The sequence below is a fragment of the Phyllostomus discolor genome, chromosome 1 (genome assembly GCF_004126475.2).
Source record: "Phyllostomus discolor isolate MPI-MPIP mPhyDis1 chromosome 1, mPhyDis1.pri.v3, whole genome shotgun sequence".
Lineage (NCBI taxonomy): Eukaryota > Metazoa > Chordata > Mammalia > Chiroptera > Phyllostomidae > Phyllostomus > Phyllostomus discolor.
The window spans coordinates 53,531,955-53,551,553 of record NC_040903.2 but is presented as its reverse complement, the minus strand read 5'-3'; the positions used below and the strand labels follow the sequence as shown (position 1 = coordinate 53,551,553).

Below are 19,599 nucleotides of genomic sequence, written 5' to 3'. Positions count from 1 at the left end.
ACTTTATGCAGCTTTTAATTTGTAGTATTGTTTTGAGTAAACATGCAAATTGAATAGTTTTAAATATCAGAGGCAGGTTTATAAGAGAATTTTTGTAAAAAGAAATCATTTTTTTCTTTTGTACATTTATCTCTTTAGAAAGTTTGACTTTAATTTGCTACTTTTTCACTTCAACATGGTGGGGAGCATCTCTGTAGTGGTGGGAATCGGAAAGCTGAGGACATCCTGAATTCATGTAACCTTATCTGTGGGAGAGCAGAGGGTGTGCAGAGTGGTCTGTGTGAGAGTTCTTTCCCTAAGTGCCTCTTCTGGGGCTTTAAATTACCTCAAACACTCTCTGCCATATTGTTATTTTCTTAAAGCATTATGTACTTTGGCCAGGCTAAGAAACTAGGTATTACTATAGCCTGTCACTGATGGTTTAAAATTTCTCTCCAATATTACAGACCTCTTAGAAGTTATTAACACGTTTTATATATAAAGGATCTTCTATTTGCTCCTTAGCTAAATTCTCATTTACAACAATGGAACTGGTAGCTCAGTTGACATTTAATATACATCTTTACTTTTTTTAGGGTACTTTACATTAGCAGACTATAGACTTGTCCTTTTTTTTAATTTTATTTTTCAGTTATGGTTTAAATTCATTATTATTTTGTTTTAGTGTCAGGTGTACAGCCTAGTGGTTAGACAGTTATAAACTTTATGCAGTGTTCCCCCCAAGATTTCTAGAACCCACCTGATACCATGCATAGTTATCATAATATTATTGATTATATTCCCAGTGCTGTACTTGACATCTCTGTGGCTGTTTTGTGATTACCAACTTTTACTTCTTAATCCCTTAAACTTTTTCACCCAGCCCCCCCAACCCCTGTCACCTCTGGTGCAAACTTTTTTGTAAAAGACTGGATAGTAAATATTTAGTCCAACCCTAAGTTGGGTCATATGGCATTACATAAGTGGATGGGCCTGGCTGCTAAAACGTTATATAATAAAACAGGTAGAGGCCTGAAGCAGCAGATTGCCAACTGCTGTTTTGCATAGTCTTAGATACCTGGAAGCCACAGTCAGTCCAAGGATGGTAGAAAGAAGCCAGAAGGAACCATTCAGGCAGTAGAAACTTCTTAATTAGTTTTTTCACTTTTTTCCCCCTAACAGAAGTTGAGCAGCTATCCTATGCAGGACTTTTCTCTAGGCACTGGGGTTAAACTGGAGACTAAGCAGACGAGGATTCTTTCTCATGAAATCTTAATTTTCTGCTAGTGTACATCTTATGTTTATCACCCTGGCATGAGAAAGAAGAAGTGGTTGGGTTTTATGCATTTTCCTAAAAGAAGATACATAGAAAACACTTTAAAAAATCCAACCAAAAATTGTTTGCCTAAAATAAGACACCTCTGTGACTCTCTTTAAATTAGTGTTTCTCGGCCTTGACTCTATGTTAGAATCACCTGGGAAGATCTTAAAAACTTCCCTCATTTCCTAGACCAATTAAATCAGAATATTTGTGGGTTGGACCCAGGCATTCATGGTTTTTGTTTCCCAGGAAATTTCACTCTGCAGTCAGAGTTGAGAACCATGCCTTCAATGAAGTGGGTTCCATGTGATGAAAATCTTAAAGCCAAAATAGTAGAAAACCTTTACCTAGTTGCATATTTTCTAGAAATAAGTCAGTATTTAATTTTATCTAATGTAACATTTTTCATTAAGAGAACACATCTTATTTAAATTCAATTTTAAATGAGCTCTTGTGCATTGTTATTTTAAATAATGTTTACTTTCTGCTCTTAAATTAGTATGTTGAATGTTATTTATACTTATTTTATTTAATAGTACTTGATTGTCACTTTTAGGATACTGCCGGTCAAGAGAGGTTCAGAACATTAACTCCCAGTTATTATAGAGGTGCACAAGGTGTTATATTAGGTAAGTTTTTACTTTAATATACTGTTTATTATTATCATTTATTATTACTGTTTAATATACTGTTAAAATATTATTGTTTATTACTGGAATTTTTGATTTTTCTTATCTGTAAAGGTCAATACATTTTTGTTTTATTTTTCTATAAATCTTTTATGTAGCTTGAAGTTGTATTAACTTTAATATTAATGAATATTGAAACTTTAAAAATTTATTTTCAACCCTTTTTCTAGCAATTAAAAAATAAAAATCAGACAAATTTATTTCATTTAAAAGCACATATTGATAAGGAAATAATTGGGGATTAGTCCACATATAATTGGTCTTAGAATATTACCAGAAACTGATCTTTAGTTAGCAGCATTTTATCAGTCCTAAAAATATAGTGCAAAGCACTTAACACAGAATTTTTAAAGACAAAATGTGGGTTCTCAATTGAAAAGTGCTTGTCCTTTTTTTGGTCTTACATTCTTTTGTTTATTATATATATGCAGATCTGTTTTATGTACAATACTTGGTTCTATCAAATAATCATACCAAGGCATCCCATTGGTAATCCTCCCTGAAATAGATCTTTGTGCACTTCATGCACAGTCAAAACTTGAGACTTCACTTGATTTCAGTTTTGAGGCCATACATACAACTCACAATATACACAAATTAGGTTAGGGTGATAAAAGTGGGCTGAAAGAAACCATAGGATTCAGAACAATTAAACCGTGTGTTTTGCTTGCATTAGAGCCGCAATGTGAACAGCAAGTGGTGTGGGTATTTCCTAGCTCTTCCACTGCAGTGTGGGAAGGGCTTTTGAAATCTCCAGTGACTGCATGGGGTGACTGCACCGCAAGTGGGCAAGTCCATGATTGTCCTGCTGGAAGCTTCCCCAAGGGCTCATTTCTTTTCCACCTCCCCTTTCTTGGGTTCTTGTTTCAGTTTGTAAATTAGCCAGGGATGCCTTGATGGTGTCTTCAGTCAGCAAGGAGCAGTGCAGGTTCACAGGGGAAGAAGGCAGAGTTCCTTGGTCATATCTGTGTTTTTGATGGTCAAGGCTTCCTCCACTCTCTTCCCTTTTCAGCTGTTCTCCAGGACCTGGAGGCAATTGCAGAACCACAGCCAAATTATTTAAACCTGGCATTCACAATCTTCCCCTTTTAATCCATTTGAATCTGTAATTTCCTGACATCACCATGTGCTGGAGCCCCCACAGATCCACTTCCAGCATTTTTAGATGTGTTGTCAAGAGACCCCCCTCATTTCTGGGACTTGCATAATGATCAGCAACCTCCAGAGCTGACAGCTGCTGCCTAGAGCAGCAGGGCCTACCCCATGCACCTCAGATACGCCCTGGCTGCTGCTGCGGAAAAGTGTGTGTTCTTAGTGCTCTGAGAAAGGGTTTAAAATTAGTATTGATCATTTGTAGGGAGAATTCTTTTATATTATGATTTGTGAGACTTTGGTTATATTTCTTTTAATTTGACAGTGAGTCGTATTGTTTTGGTTTTAGCATCTCCTAAGTTTAGAAAATACTGTAAATTAAGAAACCTCTTTAGTATAGTGCAAAATAATGTAAAAGTGATTAACAGAGGAAAACAGGATTCCATCTTCTAACTTTACATCCTGGTTGTGTAAGAACAAATTAGCAGGGTCATGGATGTTTAAATTCATGTAAAATTTTTGGTATTTTGTCATAGATTTGAACCTAAACTCTTGGTTTTTGGATAAACCTCATTTTTTGTTGTTATGAATGGGGATGGGGGCAGCTGTTTTACTTAAATTAGTTTTCCCGTAATCACACAGGATATAATTTCATTCCTCTTACAGTGTGTGTTAATAAAATTGAAATGTGTGTATATATTTTGTATTTTTAAAATTTCTTTGTTCCTGCCATCTAGATCAGTAGACATTAAAGATTAAACATCGAAGGCTTAAAAATAGACCTATCTATATAGTGTTAGCTCCTATTTACATATCAGAAATATGATGTCATTGCTACTTATTTTTATGCTTATTTAATAAATACTTTTTTTACTTCAGTTTATGATGTCACAAGAAGAGACACCTTTGTTAAACTGGATAACTGGTTAAATGAATTGGAAACATACTGCACAAGAAATGACATAGTAAACATGCTAGTTGGAAATAAAATTGATAAGGTAAGAAGTTAGAGACTTGGCATTTGGCTCTATGTTTTGGTAGCTTTTCTTAGTCTTTGCATCTGTCTTTCAGGAAAATCGTGAAGTCGATAGAAGTGAAGGCCTGAAATTTGCACGAAAGCATTCCATGTTATTTATAGGTAGGTGTGTGAATCCTTTCATTATTAATGAGGAATTTAAAACTAAAATTTCTGTTAATTTTTCTCTTTATAAATTATACATGATGTATATTTAGCTCACAGTTATCTCACAGTATAAAATGTAACTATAGAATCAGGTTCTTTATTTTTCCTTCTGTAAGAAAAAATAGGATCCATTATATGAAGTCAAATGGAGTCATTCCTGTCAGGGTATAATGCCACTCAATAAAGCCAGCCTCCCAGTGCTAAAGTCACACCACCTGGGAACTTGCTAGAAATGCTTTATCTCAAGCTGTAACCAGATTTTCTGAATTAGAATCTTCATTTAAAAAAAATCTTCATGTGATTTGTATGCACACTAATATTTCAGAAGTGTGGTGGAACAGGGTTGGCAAACTACAGCAGGGGCCAGATCTGGCCCCATCATTTCTGTGGAACACAGCCATGCCCAGCCACCTACATGTCATCCATGGCTGCCTCAGGGTTCATGGCAGAGCTGAGTTACAACAGAAACTATACGGCCTACAAAGCCTAACATGTTTCCAATCTGGCCCTTTACAAAAACAGTTTCCTGACCCCTCATCTATAAAAGTGGGCTGCCTTTTAAAAGTACAGGTCCCTGGGACTTATCACACAGGTCTGAAAGAGGACCTAGGAGGCAGTATATAAAAACCACCCTAGTTGATTCTAACGTGAAGCTAGATATAGGAATTACTGACTTACCTATTTCAGTGTTAGAATTGCCTAGGAACCCAGAAATGGATATAGGAGAACATCGTATATAGGCAGAAGCAGGGTGGCACAAGTGGGAGGTGTAGGGAGTTTTAGAAAGGAACTGTACTCTACCTCTACTGCTTACTTACTGGGTATCCTTTTGTTATAATATTTGCTAGTTTACTTAATAAATATTGATTGAACATTGAGGATATAATAGTGAATAGAATGAACAAACTCCCTGCCCTTATGGAGCTTACGTTCAAGTATGAGAAACAGTTAAATAAGTAATGCTATGAAGAAGTAAAGCATTGTAAGGGGACAGAGAATGACTGATGCAGGGACTGATTAGGGGAAGTTCTTCAAGGCGATGCCGTTTGAGCAGGGATCACTCCTATGAAGACCTAGAGGGAAAGCATCTCAGGCTGAGAGGACAGCAAATATTTCCTGACTTTGGAACCAATTTAGTGTATTTAAGAAAAAGGAAGAAAGCTTGTGGGCTGGAGCAATGTGTGTTGGGGGGAAGGATGGTAATAATGGGGGGTAAGGTTTAAAAAAGGTCACGCTGGACCTCACAGGAAATGGTAAGAAATAGATTTCATTCTAAGTGTGGTAGAAAGCAAGGGGATAGTGCTGTGATCTCATATTCTTTAAAAAAAGTTGGGGGGAAAGGGGCCCATTTGTGTTGAAAATGAACCATTAGAAGCAGAAACAAGTGGCTAGTTATTCTCTTATAATAGCCCAGATGACCGAAGCTGGTGGCTTTGACTGCAGGTGGCAGTGGTGAGTGGTGGAAAGTTGGCAGGTCTGGGAGATGCTTTGATGGTACAGCTGACAGCCAGTGAGAGTTGGGGGAGATTCACTAATCTTAAACATATGGGGGGAATTTGTTCATTTGTATTTAAGAAAAATTATATTTATATCTTTATATATTGTTGGCTGATATTTATGCCATGATAGTTTCACAGGAAAATGTAGGAGTGTGACTGGAAAGGAATGTACTATGACACCTTTTCTTGAATTTCAGAGGCAAGTGCAAAAACCTGTGATGGTGTACAGTGTGCCTTTGAGGAACTTGTTGAAAAGATCATTCAGACGCCTGGACTGTGGGAAAGTGAGAACCAGAATAAAGGAGTCAAACTGTCACACAGGGAAGAAGGCCACGGAGGAGGAGCCTGTGGAGGTTATTGTTCTGTGTTATAAACTCTGGGAAACGCCATCTCTTGCATATTTGATCAGATAGTGACATCTTTCTGTATATAAACTCTAACTGCTATTTTAGGGACCTTGCAGTTTGCACATATTTGTTTTGTATCATGGCAGTAAATATTTACAAGAAATCCCACTCATTGGCTTTCCCAGGTAAAATGTTATGGTAAGCATGCACAGTTTGCAGTCTGCAGTTTTTTTATGTAACATAAAACTGGTGTACCTTTATAAGTACACTTGATTTTATGATTTACATTTATCATGTGATTTTTAAAAATCCACCTATAATATGTTGAGAACAAAGTCTACTTTTGGTCTTCTTTTTGCCTAAATACTCCTATCAATTACTGAATTAATTGATATGTAGAATTCCTAGAACCACTGGGAGATTGCAGTATCATCCAATCTGGTGAATTTCTTCAGGAATAAAAAAGAGCATGATTCCACAGCTTTCCTAAGATGTCTGTTGACAGATTCTCTTTTAGAACTAAGCAAAGTTCTTTTTACAGGGTGCAATCCAGGCCAATTTATAATTAAATCTCTGTTCTAATGATGCTTCTAAAATAGCATTGATATGTTAAAGAAGTTTGGTCTTTTTAATTTACTTCAATGAGTAGCTCAGTTGCTTAACTGGAGTTTTAATTCTGTGATATGTGTACATTGGATTCACAACCCTTTGAGCAGGATTTTTAGTTATGTGATGTTTGGCAGAGTGGCAATAAGGTTTTCCCTTACTCTGGTTTCAGAAGGATATGAATAGTGTGTTTATGTAGCTCATGTTAGTACTTAACACTTTTTAAACCAACACGTTTTGCTGTAAATGTTGGTGGTGTTTGTCCAGGTACCTCCATTGTAGCTTGTGTGATATTTATGATAGCTGTGTCTGTGACTTCCATAAATCACTTGTTGATACTCAGAACCTATGCCTGTGTTTTGAGGGTTGGGGGAAAAACACTAAATGACAATTTGCTTCCAGATTTTGATGTGTATGGGAAAATACTGTTGCAACAAAAATCTTGGTAATTTATTGTAACAAGTAGTCAATATTTTATCAAAACCAACTTGTACAGACTAATAAATCTTTGCCACAGTATTCAGGTTTCTAACTTCTAGCTCTTGTACATTATATATATATTTTTAGTCATATGTTATTTAATTCACATTGACGTCTGCTATTTAAGTCCCCAAATAAGTAATTTATCTTTTTGGGCAAGTCACTATAATACAGAAATAATACAAGTTCCTGGGCACTTTGTTGCCTGTATGCAGTTACAAAGAATAAGCATTTTGGTGAATCACCTTTACAATACATGTGATGATAATGGATTTACTTTAAGTTGGATTCTTTCTAAAATGTCCATCTTCACATAAGAAAACCTTACATTCTACTTGGTTCACACTTGTAGACCTCATTACGTGTGATTAAGGGTTTTATACAGTATGTATGTTTTTTACCAAGTTTAAAAACATTTACTGCTTTAATGTTGGAAATAGCCAACACATGTACTTCTGATTTGTTCATGTTATGTTAAAACTATAGATTTGTATATTCATGTAGTGTCTATATTGACAACATGTTTCTGTTTGTTGCTTTTTGCTTCTTGAGCTATATAACCTTTCTGTACATTGGATTATTGCCTTGGTCAGAATTTGGATACATACGAGTCACTTAACTTCTAAAAACTAATTTTGTTTGATTTACACTGTAACCTTTTATAGTTTTGAATAAATATAGCCTGCTTTCCCTAGACACATTTGTGCAGGAAGTATTATACATTTCCCTATTGCTTTCATCAGCTGAGAAACTTCTGAATATAGTGTCATTCAAGTTCTGTTGTATTCTATGGCTTTCACTTTACTACTTTGTTGCAAGCTTATTGTTTCACAGTGGAGGTTTTCTAAGTGAAGTGTTATAGTATCTACAATTATTAGCCACAGGAAGGACTTTGTTAGTTTTTCTTTTCCAATCACTTGAAGTCATTTTAAAGTACTTTTTGCAGATGGTGCAGATTTAGAACAGTTAGGATACAGTGTTTGTGTTCTAGGAGTACTGACATAGACCGAAACAAATAGCTATTCAAATTATATTAAAAGTAATAGCATTAATTGAACGTTTTCTTGCTGTGTGGTGCTAGATTATCTCATGAAACCTCACAGCAACGGGAAGAGACTGGGTGGTACTGTTATTATGCCCATTTTAAAGATGAGGATGATGAAACACAGGTGTGTTGGGTCAGGTCCCAAGATCACACAGCTGATCAGTGATGGAGCTGGATTTCAGTCACAGCCTCTTCACTGCTGAGTCCATGCTCTTTAACCACCGCTCCCTCTGCTCTGACTAGGTACCAGCTCGCTGTCATTAACACAGAGTTCAGAGAGTTCCCTATTATCATTCTTTTTCAGATAGTTTGGTTCTAGAGTAAATCCCTTTGATGTAAGCCAGCCATGTAAGTCATTTAACCAGAAAGTTAAGATAGAGGAGGAGGTTGTATCTTAGTTTTTTTATCTTCTCAGACTGGAATGAAAATCCCTGACTTCAAATAGTACAAAGTCAGGGGACTTATGGCCTTAACTTTCTATTTGTAATTGGATTCGAGAAAAATTAAACCTAGGAACAGCCTTTAGTTTAAATTGGAAATCTGGGGGTATTTTCATTTCAAGTGCTTAATTGTCATCAACAAATTCACCTTGGTGTTGACTTTCAAATTGTGGTCAGTGAAATCGGACTTCATTTTGATGCATACTTAAGAAATATACATGATTCTGTACAAAGCGTGGGGCTGGCCCCAGAGCTCATAAGAGCATCCTTCTTATGCTGCTACTGATTCTACTTGTGGGGTGGCACAGACCTACCTCCTTGCCATAGCATCTTTAAATACAGTTTAGTGTATATTTTTTTCTAATTTTCAAGTGAACTGGAGTAATTGTGTAGGTAGATCTAGATGGTAAGTCTTCTCTGTATTCAGGCATTATGCTTCTATGTCTTGGGGTATATTTCAACTTAGGAAGTTTTTTTGTCCTTCATGTATGTGTGTATTAGGAAGTTTTTTTGCCCTTCATGTATTTTTTTCCTAGTTGGATATGGGGTAAAACATTTAATCAGTTTTCAGAAGACATTTTACTAGTTCTGACCCCAGCCATGCCAACATTAATTAACTACAGACTTCATCCTGTATTTTGTCCAGGAATGTTGAAAGAAGAGAATAGCAAGAAATAGGCCAAGTCAAGACTTGGAGCTAAGGAATATAGATTTACCCAGGAATCTCTGATTTTTTTTTTCCAAAATGGAAACATCTATCAGGTTGGAGGAGGGAAAAAAGTAGTCATCTTCTGTAACATTGTGGGGCTTTAAATTTTACTATTTGTTGCTAGCTTTTTGTTTTATATTTAGCAACCAGTAACATTTCTAATCCAGGTATAAACCTTGCTTAAGTGCCTTTTTGTTAAAACTGTACACAAACACCATTCCAATAGAAGTGTAAGCTCCTCTTCTCAATCCTGCCTCCTCCCCACCTCTCTCACATACACAAACAATATTTCTGTTTTTGTTAACCTGATAAGCAACACATTATGTAATTTTATTTGTATTTCCTTGAATACTAATGAGATTGAGCACTTTTCATATTTTATTGGGTAAGTTTCTTGTTCATGCGTGCTGTGGTTGCCCATCCAGCACCCACTTCCTTCTCTCACAAGACCACCCGCTTTTTCTTTGGATAACTCTCTCCCCATTATCAGGCAAGTGGTTTGGATGGGATTGTCATGCCTCCAGCTTTAGAGTGAGCCCAGTTACTTTTAACAGTGCCACAGTGAATGGTTCAGGGATAGGCAGGAGACGTCAAGCTACTTGGAGACTAGGTGTTTGCTGAGGCTGCCTCAGGAACTGCTGGCAAAGACATCTGCTTGGAACTGTGATGTGAGGCTTCATATCTGACCTTGACACGGCCCAGTTATCTAACACAAAGGAGCCAGCCTGAGGGCAGTACCAAGAAAAAGAGAGGGGTTCGAGCTTGGAGCCCTGAAGCAGTCTGGAACCTCCATCAAATTGGAACCGAAGGCAAATTATTTGTAGACTTTTCTCTTATGAGAGCCAATAAATTCCTTTTTTGTTTAAGCCATTTTGAGTTGGATTTTCTTTTTTCTTATAACCAAATGTATGCTGTGTGAGTGTACATATAGTGGCTCTTTGTACAGCAGGTTCAATATGGGATGACTATCACTTGAAAAGTTACTACTCATAAATAACTTAGTATTTTAGTGAGTTTACTTATATTTCTGTGTGGATATATACATATAAATGAGATAACTTCAGCCGTGGCTGGTGTGGCTCAGTGGATTGAGCACTGGCATGCGAACTGAAGGTCACTGGTTTGATTCCCAGTCAGGGCACATGCCTGGGCTGCAGCCAGGTCCCCGGTTGGAGGTGTGCCTGAGGCAAGCTATTGATGTTTCTCTCACACATCTGTGTTTCTCTCTTTTCCCCTCTCTCTGAAGATAAGTAAAATAAAAACAAATTAAAAAGTAAATGAAAGCCCTGGCTGGCGTAGCTCAGTGGATTGAGCGCGGGCTGCGAACCAAATTGTCCCAGGTTCAATTCCCAGTCAGGGTACATGCCTGCGTTGCAGGCCATGACCCCCAGCAACTGCACATTGATATTTCTCTCTATCTCCCTCCCTTCCCTCTCTAAAAATAAAGAAATAAAATCTTTAAAAAAAAAGTAAATGAGTTAACTTCATACATGAGATTTTAAAGACCCCTATTTTAGGACCAGAGGATGGTCTTTCCTAATAAGGTCCAATATTTTGGAAGGTCCATACACCAAGGCAAGCAAGTTGGAAAGATGGGCAGTGTTGGAAAGATTCTTGACATATTTTGGGAATGGAATAGGTGCTTATGTAGGTGCTTGAGGTGGAGTGGAAGAAAAGGTAGTTAGAAGTGAGGATGCCAAATTGTTAGATGGATCATGGATGTTTCTTCAATCAATGGATAACACAGTTGAATTATTCCTAGATTCTGTTCTGTTCTACCAATGCAGTCTGCCAAAATCACAATCATTTTGGTTTTATGGTGTATTTGTAAATCAAGTTCTTTCAAAATACAGTACTAATTTTATAACAACTTATTTGGCAGTCATTTTATCCAGTTACAAAATAAAGCTTTTTGGAATTGTGACAGGAGCTATATTAAATTTATATAGTATTAGATTATAAACAGACATTTTAAAAAGTCTTCCCATCCAGAAACATGGCTTGTCCTTCCATTTATTCAGTTCTTATTTCATGTCCTTCAATAAAATGATAGACTCTCTTCATAATATACCTTTTAGTTATAATTGTTCATGTATTCCTGGGCGTTTTATCATTTTTGTTACTATGGTGTATCAAGGTTTTAAAAGCTTTGCTATTTATCTTTTTCTGTTACAGAGAAAAATTAGTTACGTATTTTTATTAACAGCATCTTACCAAATTATTAGTGCTAATATCTTTTTAGTGTTTCTTATTTTCTAGGTTCAAAGTAATATCTCTGAGTAAAGGTAATTTTGTCTGATCTGAGTTACAACAGTAGTTTTAGTATTTTCTTTCTAATGTACTATTTTTTTTACTTTAAGAAGTAGTCTTTAATATTTTAGAAAATAGTTTTGTCTTCATTCTTTCAATATTTGACTTCAATCTTCAAGTGTAAGCTGATTTTTTCTGTTTTTTTTCCATGTATTAATATAACCAAATAGTTTTGCTGCTTGGTTTATTAATGTAATGAATTACATTGAAGATTTCCCTTTGCAAAACTATTCTTACATTCTTAGAATAAATCTTGTCTAAAGTGTATTTTTTTCCAATTACAATGTATATTCAGTATTTATATTTGTTTCAGGTGTACAGCACAGTGGTTAAACAATCACATATATTACAAAGTGTTCTGCTTGTTATTTCCTGTACACAACTTGGCACCACACATAGTTATTACAATGTTATGACTGTACAGTGGTTCTTGAACTTCATTCATTCTGGAAAGCTGTTTGGGAAGTGGTTTGTTCAAAAACTGAATCATTTTTTTCCCATTAGAAATAATGTAAATTGAATTATTCCATTCCAGACTCCCAAATGATTCTGTTTAAACCTTTCTTTTTCACATGTCTAATGCACTGCTAAATCCATAAACACTCTAAAAACAAAAAGAACATGAAATGTAAGTGAAAATTTAACAGAAAGGAAATGAAATATACAATAAAAAAATTTACATACACACTTGAACTTACCTTTAGTGCTGAGAGCTGCGATGAGTGCAGATGGAGAGGAGGGTGGAGGGGTGATGTGGTTTGGAAGGGGAGCCCCTTTCATAAAAACATCAGGTCGCTGTTCCTCTGGGGCTCTTCCTCTCTCCTGTCCTTTTCCTCCACTAGACCTTGCCTCGGGCTCACTCGGCCTCTATCTCACTGAAAACCTGTCCAGCGATGTTTGTGCCTGAGTTTTATAGCTTGCTTGAATTGAAACACTGTGTTGTCACTGGACAAGTTTGTCCCATGGTCTGCTACTTTATCAGGGTGATATTTCTCAGTAAAACTTTGCATTTTCCCCACTTCCCAAGCATTTCCTTGATAGTGAAGTAGGAATATCCTCCCTTTCCTCCGCCTCCGAAGAAGGCTCCCCAGCTGCCATTTGTTGCTGCCCCCTCTGAAGGTCTTGGAGTTCCTCTGTGGTCAGCTCAGTGTGGGGTCCTCCACCAACGCCTCCCCGCCATCACCGTCGTGTCAGGGCCCATGGACTTGCCCAGGGACCCAGCGTCCTCCACAGCAGACAGGCTCATCCTTAAAGCCCCCAAGTCTCAGCGACAGACTCAGGCTACAGTTTCTTCCAGGCTGATTGCGTGGTCCTGGAAGACGCTTCCCCCCATGCTTTGTCTGTGTGCCTCAAGCACGGGAGGATAGTAAAATATTCCTTCCAGAACTCCCTGAGGGTTAAAATTGCTTTCAGAAGTCACCTCAAAACACCTCTCCAAGAGTACATTTGTGTAGTTTCTTAAAATTAGAAATGACCTGCTGGTGCAGGGGCTGGCTGAGAGGAGTTGTGTTAAGGGGCACAGTGATGAGGCTCCACTCCTCCACCAACTGGGCCTCCAGGGCTGCAGGGTGGGCAGGAGCATCGTCCATTTACAAGAAGTGCCCTGAATAGGGATTGTTTTTCCTGGAAGTATTTCTTCACACTCGGGGCAAACACTTCCTGAATCCACTCAATAAAAATTGGTTACTCAAGCTTTACTGTTAGCCCCCTACATCACATTCAACTTGTTGGTTTTAATAATAGCTTCCATTTACTTTTTAAAAAGATTTTTATTTTCAGAGTGAGGAAGTGAGGGAGAAGGAGAGGGAGGAAACATTTATCTCATACCCCCAACAGGGGACCTAGCTTGCAACCCAGGCATGTGCCCTGACCAGGAATCAAACCTGCAACCTTTTGGTTCACAGGTGGGTGCTAAATACACAGTACACCAGCTAGGGCTCAACTTGCTTTTTATGACATTTTTTTTTCCTGAAAACTCTTGGGTTTTCAGAATGGTAGACAACTATAGGCTTCAATTTAAAGTTCTCACTCGCATTCCTACTCAATTATGTCAGCCTGTCCTTCATTGGCTTGTGTCCTGGTAAGTAACTGCTCTTCCTGTGTTATCTAGGTTTTCTTTGGCATTTTCCTCCAAGAGACACCTGCCTCATCACAATTGAACACCTGTTAGGGGAGAAAATCCCTCAGCCTCTGCATACTGCAATTCTGTCACAAAATTAGCAACTGCTTTGTTAGAACTGGCAGCTGCTCCACGTCTCACTACACTATGAATGCCACTTCTTAAGTTTAGCAAACCAGCCCCTGCGAGCCTTAACTGAGTCACTTTCAGCACTTGTTCCAGGCGTGTCTGTCTGTCAGGAGGTCAGTGCGCAGCGTCTTCGCCTTTTCACATATTGCCTCCAAGATGCTACCGCCAGCCATCTGCTTTTTTATCTAAATCAACAACACTTTTTCTACCTCTTCAGTGGCCTGTGATCATTGTTTTGTGAGCACTCCCACACTCTTACAAACACCAGCACTACTGATGGCTTCTTTATATTGGAAAATTGTGCTGTTAGTCAATTGCACCATTCCATACTCTAGGCGGATCAACAGGTGAACCCCTCAATCGTACTTGCAATTATTTAAGCTCTATTTTTGTTCTCACAACTTTCCTTTTTGCTGCTGTCACTAACCTCCTTAGGAACCATGATGACTTTCTGTACATATTTCATAATAAGTAGCAACAAAAGCAAAAAAAAAAATGCACAGCACAGTTTCCTGAGATGTTAACAATGCACAGTTTGGCAATAAGCTGACTCATATTCAAGCATTCTGTCCATTGTCACCTGAGAGACATGTGACTGATTATAACAGGTATCAGCATGAAAGGGTTGTGGGATGGAGAACCAAAGTTTTGTTCAACAATCGAGATTTTTTTTCCACGGACAACTTGGTCAGGAACAGAGTTGTTCAAGATGGGAGATGTTGGAGGACAGGTTTGTCGCCTAAGCTATAATTTACATTCCTGTGACTTTTTGTAAATACCTATCTGTAGTTCTCAGCCCCTTTGGCCTTTTCACCCAACCCCCACCCTTGCCCCTCTCAATAATCAGTCTGTTCTGTTCCCCGTATCTACGAATCAGTTTCTGTTTTGTTTCCTCATTTATATTATTTTTAGATTACACATACAAGTGAAGTCATATAATATTTGTCTTTCTCTGACTTATTTCACTTAACCACAATACCCTCTAGGTTCATCCATATGTTGTCATAAAGGGTAAGATTTCATTCTTTTTTATGAGAGTAACATCGCATTGTGTAAATGTACCACAGCGTTTTTATGCACTTGTCTATTGAGTAGCACTCGGGTTGCTTGCATAGCTTGGGTATTATAAATAATTCTGCGATGAACATAGGGGTGCATATATTTTTTTTCCAATTGGAGTTCTGGGTTTCTTTGGCTATATACTCAGATGTAGAATCACTGGGTCTTAAGGCAGTTCCACTTTTAGTTTTTTGGGGGACCACCATAATGTTTTCTATAGTGGCAGCACCAATCTGAACTCACACCAACAGTGCAAAAGTGTTGCCTTTTCTCCACATGCTCACCAGCAGTTGTTTATTGATGACACTATTCTGACACTTGTGATGTGTTATCTCATTGTAGTTTTAATTTGCATTTCTCTGATGATTAGTGATACTGAGCATCTTTTCATACCCTACTAGCTATCTATCTATATGTCCTCTCTGGAGAAGTGTCTATTCATGTCCTCTGCTCATTTTTAAATTGGATTGTTCATGATTTTTTTACTGTTGAGTTTTGTAAGGTTTTCATAAATTTTGTATATTAACCCCTTATCAGATGTATCATTGGTGAATATGTTCTCCTATTCAGTGGGTTGTCTTTTCATTTTGTTGATGGTTTCCCTTGCTGTGTAAAAACTTTTTGGTTTGATGTAGTCCCATTTGTTTTCTTTTTTCTTTTGTTTTTCTTGCCCAAGGAGCTATATCAGAAAATACAGACTCTGGCAGAAGTAATGCCTGTTTGAGCGTGGTTGGTAGGGTAAACATATGGGTGTAGTAGTTTATAGTTTTAGTTTGAACATTTCACCTAAAATGTCATATGGTGTGCTTGAGTGTGATATTGTTATGTTACAGAATTATATGCTTATGATTTTGTAATAAAAGATTTTGTAATAAAAGGGGTGTTATTTGGGCCAGACCCTGTATATTATTAAGATAAATGTTCAAGATTTTACTGTCTGTGTTTTCTTCTTGTAGTGTTATGGTTTGGAGTCTAACATTTAAGTCTTGAATACATTTTGAGTTTATTCTTGTGTGTGGTGTAAGAAGTTGGTCTAGTTTCACTTTTGTACATGTATCTGTCCAATTTTCCAACATAATTTATTGAATAGACCGTCTTTACCCCACTATATTTTGTTGCCTCCTTTGTCTAATATTAATTGAACTACAATTATGGGCTTATTTCTGGGCTCTCCATTCTGTTCCATTGATCTATACATCTGTTTTTATGTCAATACCATGTTGTTTTGATTACTGTGGCTTTGTAGTATAATTTGATATCAGGTAGCATAATACCTCCAGCTTCATTCTTCTTCCTCAAGATTTCTGTTACTATTTGGGGTCTTTGTGGTATCATACAAATTTTTGGTTTATTTATTCTACTTCTATAAAATATGTCATTGGTATTTTGATAGTAGTTGCATTGAGTCTGTAGATTGCTGTGGGTAGCATAGGCATTTTAAAGATGTTAATTCTTAACTATTCCATGAGCATGATATATGCTTCTATTTATTTGTATCTTCTTCCATTCTTTTTTCAGTGTCTTATAAATTTTTCAAGTATGAGTCTTTTATGTCCTTGGTTAAATTTAATCCTAGATATTTTATTTTTGGTGCAGTGGTAAATGGGATTGTTTTCTTAGTTTCCCTTTATGATAATTCATTATTGGTGTAAAAAAATGCGATCTATCTCTGGATATTTATTTTTTTATCCTGCTTCTTTACTGAATTTATCAGTTATAGTTGGTTTTGTTGGAATATTTAGGGTTTTCTATACACAGTATAATGTCATCTATAAATAATGATAGTTTTACTTCTTCCTTTCCAGATTGGATACCTTTTATTTTTTTCTTGTGTGATTGCTCTAACAAGGACTTCCAGTGTTATATGGCATAGGAGTGGTGAATGAAAGCACACATCACTGTCTTGTTACCAATCTTAAGGGAAGCGCTTTTAGATTTTGCCTATTGAGTGTCATGTTGGCTGTGTGTTTGTCACATATGGCCTTTGTTACATTGATGTATGTGTCCTCTATTCCCATTTTGCTGAGAGGTTTTATCATAAATGGGTGCTGGATTTCATCAAATGCTTTTTCTGTATCTATTGATGTGACCATGTGATTTTATTCTTTATTTTGTTTATGTGGTATATTACATTTATTGCTTTGTGGATATTGTACCAGCCTTGCCTCCCCAGAAAAAAATTCCACTTGATCATGCTGAATGATCTTTTTAATGTACTGCTGGATTTGATTTCTAGTATTTTGTTGAGGATTTTAGCATTTATGTTGATTAGGGATATTGGCCTATTATTTGTTTTTGTGATGTCTTTATCTGGTTTTGAAATCAGCATAATGCTGTCCACTTAAAATGAGCTTGGGAGTCTTTCCTCCTCTTGAATGTTTTTGGAATAATTTGAGAAGTAGAGGTATTAGTTCTTCTTTGAATGCTTTGTAAAATTCACTGATACAGCTGCCCAGTCCAGTTTTTTGTTGTTGTTGTTGTTGGTAGTTTTTTAAATTGCTGCTTCAGTTTTATTAATTGAAATGGGTATGTTCACATTTTGTTTTTTCATGATTCAGTTTTGCAAGATTGTATGATTGTAGGAATTTATCCATTTCTTCCAGATTGTCCAATTTGTTCACATATAGTTCATATTTTTAAATAATCCTTTGTATTTCTTTGGTGTCAGTTGTTACTTCTCTTTCATTTCTGATTTTATTTATTTGGGTTTTCTTTCTCTCTCTCTTTTTGTGATGAGTGTGGTTAAAGTCAATCTTGTTTATCTTTTCAAAGAACCAGCTCTTGGATTCATTGGTCTTCTGTGTTGCTTTTTTAGGCTCTATTTTATTTCCACTGTGAGCTTTATTATGTCCTTACTTTTACTTATTCATCTTTGTTGTTTTTTAAGTTCCTTAAAGTGTGAAGTTAGATTGTTTAATTGAGCTTTTTTTCTTATTTCTTGAGATAGGCCTGTAATGCTATGAATTTCCCTGTTATGACTGATTTCTCTGTGTCTTACAGATTTTGGGTTGTTGTGTTCTCATCTTCATTCATTTGAAGGTATCTTTTGATTTCTTTTTTGATATCAGTTTTCACCCATTTGTTGTAACATGTTATTTATGTTATATGTCTTTGTGTGTTTTACACATTTTTTCCTTATAATTGGTTTCTAGTTTCATACCATTGTGGTAAGAGAAGATGCTTGATATGATTTAAATCTTCTTAAATTTATTGCGACTTTTTGGTGTTCCAACATGTGGTATATCCTAGAAAATGTTCCATATGTACCTGAAAAGAATGTATATTCTGCTGTTTTGGGGTGCAGTGTTCTTATAATAATACTTAAATCCCTTTGACTCAGTGTGTCATTTAAGGCTGCTGTTTTCTTGTTGATTTTCTCTCTGGAAGATCTATCCATTGATGTTGTGTGTTGTTAAAATCCCCTACTATGACTGTATTACTGTTGATCTCTCCCTTATGTCTTTCAGGATTTGCCTTATATATTTTGGTGCACCAGTGATGGGTGCACAATGTTAAAAGTGTTAATATTCTTTTCATTGATTCATCCCCTTTATCACTATATAGAGTCCTTCATTGCCTCTTGTAATAGATTTTTGTTTTAAGGTCTGTTTTGTTTGATATAAGTGTTGCTACCCTAGAGATTTTTTTATTTTGATTTGCATGAAATATTTTTCCCATCCCTGTACTTTTAGTCTATATGGGTCTTCTGCTCTAAGGTATATGGTTCTCTTGTAGACAGCATGTATATGTATATGTATGCATATATGTATATGTATATATATATGTATATGGGTTTTGTTTTGTCACCCATTCAGCTACCTTATACCTTTGACTGAAGCATTTAAGCCATTTGCATTTAAAATGATTATTGATAGATATATATTTATTATCATTTTTTCTTTATAACCATTTACCTCTTCCTTATTTTTTCCCTTTTTCCTTTTAGAGAAAACCCTCTAACATTTCTTGTAATGTTGGTGTGCTATTAGTGAACTTCTTTAGCTTTTTCGTGTTTGGGAAGCTTTTTATTTCTCTTTCAACTTTAAATGATAGCCTTGTGGGGTGAAGTAGTCTTGGTTGTAGGTCCTTGTTTTTCATTGCTTTGAATATTTTGTGCCAATCCTTTTTGGCCTGAAATGTTTCCGTTGAGAAATCAGCTGAGAATCTTATGGGAGCTCCCTTGTAGGTAAGTAACTATCTTTTCTGTGTTGCTTTTAAGATTCTTTGTTTTCATCTTTGCCACTTTAATTATGTTCTGCCTTGGTGTGGACCTCTTTGGGTTCATCTTGTTTGGGACTCTCTGCACTTCTTGGACTTGTATGTCATTTTCTTTTACTAAGGTAGAAAGTTTTTAGTAATTATTTTTTCAATTACGTTCTCATTCCCTTGTTCTCTTTCTTCTTATTCTGGTACTCCTATGGTACAGATGTTGTTAAACTTCTTGTTGTCCCCAATGTTTCTTAAACTAAAGTCATTTTTTTAAGCTTCCTTTTTCTTGCTGTTGCTGATTGTGTGCTGCTGCTCCCTTGTCTTCCAAATCATTGATTTGATCATCTACTCATCTAACCTACTGTTTATTCCTTCTGTTGCAT

General features: G+C 36.4%; 1 protein-coding gene and 1 pseudogene across 2 annotated transcripts in view; one reads left to right on the top strand and one right to left on the bottom strand.

Annotated features, from left to right (window-relative positions):
• Positions 1 to 7,892, top strand: part of RAB18 (RAB18, member RAS oncogene family) — a 31,207-nt gene extending 23,315 nt beyond the window's left edge. Inside the window, exons 4-7 of one of the 2 annotated variants that reach the window (XM_028505824.2) lie at positions 1,857 to 1,929; positions 3,961 to 4,079; positions 4,153 to 4,219; positions 5,961 to 7,892. In XM_028505824.2, the coding sequence (XP_028361625.1) occupies positions 1,857 to 1,929; positions 3,961 to 4,079; positions 4,153 to 4,219; positions 5,961 to 6,136 (435 nt within the window). In that variant the 3' untranslated portion in view covers positions 6,137 to 7,892. The remainder of the gene's footprint in view (positions 1 to 1,856; positions 1,930 to 3,960; positions 4,080 to 4,152; positions 4,220 to 5,960) is intronic. The other variant, XM_028505825.2, reaches the window with a different exon arrangement.
• On the bottom strand, positions 2,818 to 3,575 carry LOC114491411 (annotated as a pseudogene).
• Positions 7,893 to 19,599: the final 11,707 nt, after the last annotated feature.